This window comes from Salminus brasiliensis, chromosome 11, assembly GCF_030463535.1.
Source record: "Salminus brasiliensis chromosome 11, fSalBra1.hap2, whole genome shotgun sequence".
Classification (NCBI taxonomy): Eukaryota; Metazoa; Chordata; class Actinopteri; order Characiformes; family Bryconidae; genus Salminus; species Salminus brasiliensis.
The window spans coordinates 20,597,918-20,607,802 of record NC_132888.1 but is presented as its reverse complement, the minus strand read 5'-3'; the positions used below and the strand labels follow the sequence as shown (position 1 = coordinate 20,607,802).

At 42.2% G+C, this 9,885-nt stretch overlaps 1 protein-coding gene across 1 annotated transcript; it reads right to left on the bottom strand.

Annotated features, from left to right (window-relative positions):
- Nucleotides 1-247: 247 nt before the first annotated feature.
- il4i1 (interleukin 4 induced 1) lies at nt 248-8,711 on the bottom strand. The gene is made up of 7 exons (XM_072691190.1): nt 8,681-8,711; nt 5,369-5,583; nt 5,136-5,248; nt 2,694-2,895; nt 2,511-2,579; nt 2,281-2,417; nt 248-1,081 (listed from the first exon to the last, which is right to left on the bottom strand). Exons 1-7 carry the CDS (start codon nt 8,709-8,711, stop codon nt 316-318), a joined length of 1,533 nt encoding a protein of 510 aa, XP_072547291.1. The 3' UTR covers nt 248-315.
- Nucleotides 8,712-9,885: the final 1,174 nt, after the last annotated feature.

Genomic DNA, 9,885 nt, shown 5'->3' with positions numbered 1-9,885 from the left:
ATTTGATAATTTTTATAATGGTGATAATTTGATAATAATCTTACAGTGGTATAAAATGCCAACAGATTTTCATACACTGGAGTCATTGACTTACCTGAATAAACTAAATCCGGCCTCAAACGGACACATGGCTGCATTTCATGGCTGTGTTTCAACGCTACTTTTAAAATCAGTATTTCATAGAGCATAACAGATGAAATTGTTTAGCTAACAAATGAAATGTGACACTGGAGTTCATCTTTAAAATTGTGTAGCCTTTTAAACCACTGTTATAAAAGCACCAATGGTTCACCAGTTTCTCGTTCTTCCTTATTTTTATCCGTCAATACTGTTAATGTTCTTAGCAGCTCTAATAGCAGACTTCATGGCCGTCTCAATCCAGCCATGAGGCATGGCCGTATGCTCTCCGGCGAAATGAATCCTCCCCTCTTTCTGGAATAGATCCTTAGCATACTGAGTCTGCTGGTAGGGAGTGTAGATGGCAAAGGCTCCATGGCTGTAAGGATCCAGCGCCCACTTCTTTACAACACCTCCAGTGCAGAGCTGCCGGATGCCTTCCCCATGAATCTTCACCAAGTCATTCAGTACCATGGCCATCAGCTCATCATCCGGGACTCCCTGGAACAGTGTGGAATCGTCAGAGCAAGTGTAGGATGCCAGCAGAACGCCCCCTGCTGTCCCAGGGAAGCTATGGCTGGGATAGTAAATGAATCGTGAAGGCATATCTGTGACGCTTCTCCCACCCTTGATGCCTTGTTTCTCCCAGAACCTCTCGGTGAAGCTCAGCACAACCTTGGTGGAGCTGGCATAGTGCACTGAGCGCAGAGCCTCCATCTTCCGGACTGACAGAGGAGGCTGGAAATCAATGAACAGTGAGGCTTTGGCTGTAGTCGTCACCAAGACGTAGTCGAAGGTGAAGTTGGTCAAAGTGGAGAGGTTGCGCCAGTCTTGATACGAAACTGTCACATTGCTCTCGGTTTGAGTAATGCGTCTGACCTTTGATCTAAGGAGTATTGTCGCATTGAGTACATCATAAAATGTTTTGGGTATTTGATCCATGCCACCTGGAATTTCATAATACCTGAAAGAGATTCAGTGATAAAAAGAAGTAGGTATGTGTTTCACCAACAACAATTATCTGCTGAATTGAATTCTAGAGTAAATGTGTGCAAAGGTGCACTTTGAAAAAGAACTCAGACCAATGCTTACATCATATTGTATGGGTGACCAGATAGTCCATTATCCAATTACAGGTGGCAGTTTGGTAAGATTTAAGTACTTAAATTAGCAGTATAAAATGCATTCATTAGAAGGAGTGTCCACAAACATTTGGACATATTGTGTACTTCTCACTTGTCTATTTGACACTGGCATTACCAATTTGACTCTCAATTGGTTTAATTTCCACATTACTTGGAGATACAATTTTCTTGCAGCAATCTAATACATCTAACTAATACTGTTACATAAGGTGTTCCCCAGGGGTCAGTGCTTGGCCCCTCTTTTTTGTTATTTACATGCTACTTCTTGGGATAATCATCTGTATCCATCCTCAATTTCTTTTCATATTCTGATATTCATATTCTCATATTCTCATAACTAATTCCTTCCCCCCTGCCCTACTACTATGTATCTATGACATTAATTAGTGTATGAAGTCAAATTTCATAAAACTCAACACTGACAAAACTGAAGTGCTTCTCAGTGCTAAAGCCTGGGTTACAAAATATGTTGGAATTCACCTAGATGGTCTGCCTGTTAAAGCTTCTTCTGTGGCTCTGTAGCTTCTGTAGGTCTTCTGGTGTTGGTATCTTGGTGGATCCAGACTATTAACTGGTTATTTTGGGGGCAGATGGCCACTGAGTTATGGAATACTGTTCCTCTATCTCTGCTCCTCATTTTCTTCTCCCAGCTCTTTCTTCTTTTTAAATACTCCTCCTCCTTCCTCTAATGCACCCCATGTTTTTTTATTTATCCTTCATCGCATTTTTTTTCATTATTAACATTATTATATCTAACTCCATTTCTTAAAATGCTAACTAGTAAGCTTACCTGCTCACGGTCCAACTAGACACATGATTCACTAAGATTAGGTATGCTTAGCTAATTATGTCTCTAATCTGCAATTACACACATTACACAAACTTTCTGTGCAGTGTTATAGCAATGTGAAGGTTATTAAATACAGAGTAGATAAGCAGCTTTTCAGGATAACTTCAGAAAACGAAAATTAAGCTATAAAGAGTATACTTACTTACAGTAGTATTACAGTATACTCACTTAGTATCGTCGTTGATATCTGACTGGATGTAGAGGGTCTCTGTCAGACCAGTGTAAAAGAAGCTGTTCTCATTAAGAATGTCTCCAATCATACGCAAAGCTTCTCGACTCAGGTTACCCTCCTTCACTAAGTACTCCTGTGCAGCCAAACAGAAATCAGTTCACTTCTAAACTGGCAGCAAACATTCGTTTTAAAATCAGAAGAGAATAAAATGATTAGGTTTTATTACCTTTACGGAATATGAATCATACTTCTCTATCGTCTTATTGCAGCCTAATTTTTTCACATCATCTCTAATCTAGACATACAAGGAAGATCAGTTTCAGTCATAATAATGTCTCAAGAATGTAGAGTTGTCGACTCTTCAGTAGTTTTGCAAATTGCTCTCTGATACCAATTACCAGTTACTGACCTTCCACAATGTCATGTCAAAAAGCTGACTGGCTGATTTCCCCTTCTCGTGAGCATCTACGGAGTAGTTCAGCACATCTGGATTTTCCTTCACGGTGTAGGTTTTCTCAAGCAAGCCATTGATATAATAGTAAGTATTAATGTTTTCTTCAATAAAAGGGTTCAGCTTCAGGCCCATCTTTGACACAAATGACATGAGGATCCTGGAAAGGAAATAAGGCGAAGGTGGTTTTGAAATCTGACTGAGCTTTTAACTAAACCCTGCATGAATAAATAATACATGCAACTTCTCTTTCAATATTTAGAATCTCAAGCCATGCCACTTTGCCATCGGCATCTGGAATCTGAGAGGGCACAATTCACAGTGCTGTCTTCAGGTGAGTAGATGGTGCTCTCTCTCTTCATCACTCTAAAAGTGATGTTGGCCAGCACAGGCATCTGTTAGCTGGTGTGGTAGGGCTGGGGACCCCATGCTTTTCTTCAAGTGTGTCGGCTGCCTGGTGAAGCTGCTTTGGCAGCAGCTTGAAAAGTGGTAGTGGCTGGCTTTGCATGTATCGGAGGAGACACGGTAAGGTCCTTACCATCCTAGCATCGGGAGCATTGATAGTTACATTAGTAGCAAGGCGGTACTTCATTTAGCAGTTAAAAAAATGGAAACATGCCCTGTTGTAACCTGTGGTGACAGTAATACAGTGCCATGGAAGTGCTTTAGGAGAGTGACATTAACAGACAGAGCATTAAACACATGTTTCAGGTTCTTCAATAGGGTTTAGGTGGGGACTTTGACTAGGCCATTTTACCCAAAATTCATAGTTGACTCTGAAGGGAAGCAAAGCATCCTACTACCACCACCATGCTTCACAGATTTTATAAGGTTATTAAAAGCAGTGTTTGGTTTTCTACAGGGCCAACGTCAGCCAGAAAACTGCACTTTACGATTATCTGTCCTTTACACTTTGTTACAGAACTCAGGAGGATCATGCAGGTTTGTAAAGAGCATTTGATTCAAGCATTTATAATCATCTTGGTTAGCAGAGGTTGTGCTTTTCTCCCATGGTTCCCACTTGTGCCCAATGTTTTTCTTAGGTTGAGCTGAGCCATTAACACTGACCTTAGCTGTGGCAAGAGAGACCTGCAGTTGGTGTTTTTAGATGCTGTTCTTTGCCACTTTTTTTACATGCCTCTGATTGTAGTTAAGTGGAACCTTGGAGACAACCTTCTGTTCTGAGGTCTTTGGGAATCTTCTTTGTGTGAGACCAAGTTTACTCTGATTTAAAGGCCCAGAGTTAGATTTAGACAAAATCCCAATGAGACACTTTCCTTCTTTTATCCAGTTTGTCTCAGTATTAATATGTGAATGCAAAGTTTATGTCATCTTTTTTGATTTGTCATTAAAAAGTAAAAAAAAATCATACAGTATTTTTTTTATTAACGCTTTAGTCCTGATGTTTCTTATTTTGTGTTCTCCACTGACTTATAGACAGAACACTGTGAACAAGTCTGTGGCCAGACACAGTGCCACCACCAGAGGGATGCAGAGAGTTGTGACAACCAGTCCAACCCAGCCTACACTTAAGGATGATCTCGATCTTTGTCTTGAGTATGCCTCGTTACATGCTGGTAATATATAAATATATATATATATATATATATAGTGCGGCGCAGGGTTGGTGGCTCATTCTGCTCTTTGTTCTACATTTGAGGTCCATTCCTGTTCTCAGTTTGTGGTTCAGGGGTTTGGAAACAAGAACAAGAGTCCTACTAAACCTGGCATCTAGCTGGTGTGTTGAAGACGGTGTGCTTAAGTGTGAAAACTTTGCAGGAATCCAAGCAGAATCTCCATTCCAGCTAAGCTGAACATTCCATTAATGGTGAAACCTGAACAATTATGTGTCTTTTGTGAGTGAGAGCAGTAAACTGATTAGTGTATTTTAATGTTTATGTTTGCCATAGTTTATCACCATGCTGTTTTGAAAGTGTGAGCTCTTAATAATTGAATTCAAGTGTTTCACTCGGGCCCATTGCCAGAGATGTATATGATCAGTCTACCTTTACAAACATTTGTAAAAGAATGGGTGGAACAGTGGAACCATTTAGGAACCACAGGAACACAGCAGCCAGTGCATAGCTCATAAAAGTCACCAGTGCTCTGCCAACTCAATAACTATAAATTGAATAAGTTCAAAACCTGCTGTTATAGCTGAGGGCACCAACTCCATATTAATGCCTATGGATTTAGAACAGGATGCCATAAAATCTAGATGTCCCAATAGTTTTCTCCATTTAGTGTAGCTAAGATGGCTTTGGGTTAAACTCAGTAACTAGTGTCGGATCAATATATCACTAGAAAGGTTTGGTTTAACAGGTAATTACATTACAGCTAGTTAGTCAGCAGGCACTATAGACCAGTCACACTCTTTACCATTTAATAACTTTAACTCACTTGTGAAACCATGGGATCCTCATGGCACCAAGTTCGGCATACCAGCCCTCCTTTTTCATCCTGTGTGTCTGAATTCTTCCACCTAGACGATCACTTGCTTCTATGATTGTAACCTAAAGATTCACATGGGTAACAGGTAAGCATTCAGGTAACATACAAAAGCATCCTGTGACACGTGTGAGCTTCAGGAACTGTCTGCGATACAACAAATTGAACTTAAGCAGATACCGTACCTTATGTCCAGCATCCTCCAGAATCTTAGCTGCAGTAAGTCCAGCAATGCCTCCACCGATGATAGCCACACTGTGAGGGGTCTTGGCAGGGGGAAGACCTTGGTTCATTATCTTATAAAGTTCATCATAGTCAGGGTCTTGCAAGCATTCAAAAAGTGGATCGTCTTCATATCCGTTGACGCTGAAGACTATGACCAGTACGATCACAATAGGTACTGAAAAAGAGGAAAGCTAATATATGAAGCATTCCACAAATATTAGCATCCCAGTTATCAAGCTCCTTTCATCATGATGAAAACGCTGCTGATTGTATTACGGTGTAAGTCGGCTATTCAGCTAGCACTCTGTCCAGCCCATAATACAATGTAATGGAATGCTGTAAAAGTTAAGGCAACATCCCAAGGTTAAAAACTCATCAGGACTTCTCCAAAAATCCCTGTTCCTTTATTCGGCTAGAGCTGGGGCTTCTTGCCACTGCCAGCCTTGCTGGTTGTAGGCGCTAAAACCGGTCCTTGGTGCTGCAGAGGTTGTCAGCAATAGCAGTGAGTTTCACATAGTGCTCCTCATCTATGGTAGAAGGGACATGCTGTTGAGTCGACTTGTCCCCATCTAAAGAGGTTGGATGTTATTGACAGACTGGATTAGGAACTTAATGCAGGAAAGGTCTGCCAGCCACATCTCAGACCAAGAGATCTTCTGGTCTTGCGCATGTTAACATCATGTCTATACTCCCTGTTGGTATATCCCTATCACCTGGCATGCATGTTGCAAAACCCCCCACTCCCCGCTTACACCTCCTCTTGGGCCACTGTCCCCACCACTGTAGCGAGACTCAGCTTGATCCTTAATGTGCCTTCCAGTTTCCCTATGCTGGACCTCTCATTCGACTGCCTGTACTGTAAAAAGTCTCTTGCTTGAATAAACATATACATAAACATATCTACTGGCTACTGTGGGCCATGGCCAACCACACAATTGCAGTGAGCCTCCTATTGATTTTCTGAACGTATTGCTTTTGTAGATGGCTCATTTGAGCTCTTAGCTGATGGCTCACATAGTGTAGCCCAGTTGGTACGGAAAAAGGTGCACGTATTTGTCACTGTGCGGTGTACAGCGAAATGTGTCCTCCGCATTTAACTCATCTGGTAGTGAACACACACTCACACACACACGTGTTAGGGGCAGTGAGTACACGCACACACAGAGCGGTGGGCAGCCAACTCCAGCGCCCGGGGAGCAAGGCCACTGTTGGGCCCTTGAGCAAGGCCCAACAGTGGCCTTGCTCCCCGGGCGCTGGAGTTGGCTGCCGACCGCTCTGTGTGTGCGTGTACGAGCCCGGGAATCAAACCCACAACCCTGTTATCGATATCCCGGCGCTCTAACCGCTGAGCCACCACTGTCCCAAAGGGAGCCAGTGGAAGCTGTTTGACAACCAGGTGGCTGTACAGGTGGGTAAATTGTGTCTGTTAGATCAAATCTTTCCAGAAGGGACAGCAAACACAAAAGCTTCTGGTTTACAAAGCAGAATATTCTGCTTTTTGTACTGAATTTTAAAGTCACTCCAGTACAAATGCACCACAAAACCAAATTGCACAAGTATCAGAAATGTGCATAAAATGATGGCAGAAATAAACTAGATAACGTTATTCCCATCAAGCCCAAAGCGCACGATCATACACTTTTACTGTTAATTAACGTAAAAGCCCAGATTCTACCCCAAACATTTCCTCCTGATCACTTATTCACAGCAGATTGTAAGGCAGCAGACAGCTGACTTCATGGCAATGATAATGAGTGTATTTAGTGGCTGCAAGTGCAAGAATTTTAAAAGCTGGTGGTGGTTTTGCTGTTTCTGGCCATCCATCACCTAGAATAGCACCCATAGCATCGCGCTAGAGCTGCTGTGGTGTGCCATCGAAACTATGCCCTGTGCACAGTTGTGCCTACCTCCCACGCCTTGGGCCTTTGGAAAGTTTTAGAAACATCTTATTCTGCTGCAGCCGTCAGCATGCAAGCAACAGTTACGTTCGTTTTTAGAAATTTAAAAAGCTAAATTCATATGAATAATAATTTTTAAAGCGATACATCTGATAAATTTATTGATGTTGATGCATTTTCAGCATCATTGATTGGTCATTGATTACATAGACTAATCGCGGCAGCCCCAAATGTCTGGTGATTAAACAGAGAGTCACAAGATCCTCATTTCTTGTCCCTAGCAATCATTTCACATTTACAGCATTTAGCTGATGCTCTTCTCCAGAGCGACTTACAAGATTACTCATATTACAGAGGTGGGCCAGTGTAGTAATAGGACTCTTATTGGTGTACCACAGCATAGTCACCCAGACTAGGAATTGAACCCTGTTCCCCCACATGGTGTGGTAGCTTACTGGCAGGTAGTGGTGTTACCTGTGGCGCCTTTTACCTTTCTTCTGTTGTCCTAATAACAGAGATATTAGTGCGTACTGTGCAGAAACAACACGTGTGTGTTCATAATCCCAACAGAGACACGATACCTAGGTCTCAATCAACACGCTGTCTCTGAGCACACACTCTAGGTGAGTTACATCTGCTGTTAATGGGTTTTTAGAGTGTAATAGAGGTGGATAAATAAAACAATGGCTTGTTCTATATGATTTTAATACGACCACACAAACTATGCCTCAGCCTCAGCTTCATCCAACTTGTGCTTCTTAGGATGTTTCCAGGGAGGAGTCAGTTATGTTTCGGGAAGTTACTTCCAGTCATTTAGTGGTTAACGGGAACTTTCAGGAGGGAGCCCTGGAATGGTTAGTCATCTGAACTGACCAGACTGTGGTTAGGGGCATTCCTGCTCTGTTCAGTGACTCAGATCAGCTGCTGATGCTCACCAGTAACGGTAGCAGTGCCAGCTTTCCTCCAAAATCACCTCAATTCACGATTGTTTTTTAGCAGAAGCTTTTACACGGTTTATTTAACGAAATACTAAAACGTGTGTGTTATTAGTTGAAGTCTAAAGGCAAAAATAGATCAATCAAGAGGACAAGAGCAGAGATGAACGGCCTCCATAAAGAACAGGTGTCAGGGATGAGGGGATCCCACGATGAGGGGATATCTATCCATGTGATTTGTTTGGTCTACAGCTGTGCACAGTGAGTCGCTTCTAGAATTGGACCAAAAAGAGCCGAATCATCGAGCCGACTCGTAAACCGTAAATCAACTCGTGTGCAAACGACACAGCGCTGACTTTAATAAAGCCTTAATAACGTAGCTCAGCCTGTTTATGGTCGAACACACTTTCAGTGTTGCCCTTTATTTTCTTCTACTTACAGAAGCGACAGATCCCCCAGTCCTGAGACATGTTCACTGCAGGGCTCCACCTCTTCAGCCGCCGTCTCCAGCTCCCCGTCCGCACCGAGGAAACAGAAACCTGGGAGCAGAGCCATGCCTCTTCAAACCCAACATCACCATCATCATCATCATCATCACCACCCATCACTCCGTACTCTGTCCATCATTTACTGACTGACATGATCATAAACTCACCTAAGCACCTCGCTACATATGAAATCATCATACATCGATAATAATTCCCTAATAAACTTTCTGCTGCTTTGATGAGGCACAGCAAACTAGTTCACAACAAACTAGATTGTAAAGTTAAAAAAAAAAATGTCCCTCAGGTGCCAGTGATCTCCGTCTCTCCCTGTTTGGTGAGCTTACAGAATAACTGCTACTCACCATTAATAACCTGTCGGCTATCTGCTGAAACCGTTAGTCGGTTGGCACCAGCACTAGTTACCCGCCGGTGTTAAAGTCAGAAGGCTGAGGAAGGAAACGTGGATCTTTTACCATCAGGTGAGAAAAGGTAAGGTCTGACTCTGAAGTGAAGAGGGACGCTGTGAGTTATAAGGACCCTGTGTGGGGTCTCAGAGCCGGAGCAGAAAATATTTTCCCACACCGACTCAAGGTTCAACCACACTGAACAAATTAGATTAGTGAGTTTTACTCTTCATTAACATACCTGGGCTGATTCCCGCACTGGTTCGTCATTTAAATGACTAATTATGACCATTATCCTCTTGAATAATAATAAAATGAATTATTATTATTATTATTATTATTATTATTATTATATATTTATTTATGCTGTTACATATACAAGCTTATATATCTGACATGACTTTATTTCACAGTTCCATAAATCAGTCATCCCCCCCACTTGTCCTTGTCTACTCACCAGAGCTAGAGCTTCCACTCGACTGCAGTGTCTGGTCTGTCTGCTGAAGGCTCACCCCCAAACCGTCCCATTTCATTCAGACTCAAAACCGAAAGTAGAGATTGTGAAACTAAGGGCTAGAATTTCATTCACTTCTTACCAGAGCTGATCAAAAGGCTGATCACTGAAGTAAGTAAGCTAAGTAGCTGAAAGCCTAAGATGACATCTGGCCGAAGAAAGCTAGAACCCTTGAGAAAATGTCAGGCCTTGTATGGATCCTGAAGAGATTGCTCAGCTGTATTACTAATAACTGAGA

Coding starts and splice junctions, on each gene's coding strand:
- il4i1 (XM_072691190.1), bottom strand. CDS start 8,711: ATGTCTCAGGACTGGGGGATCTGTCGCTTCT. Junction 2,580..2,693: donor TTGACATGACATTGTGGAAG/GTCAGTAACTGG, acceptor TTGTATGTCTAG/ATTAGAGATGATGTGAAAAA. Junction 2,418..2,510: donor ATGATTCATATTCCGTAAAG/GTAATAAAACCT, acceptor TTGGCTGCACAG/GAGTACTTAGTGAAGGAGGG.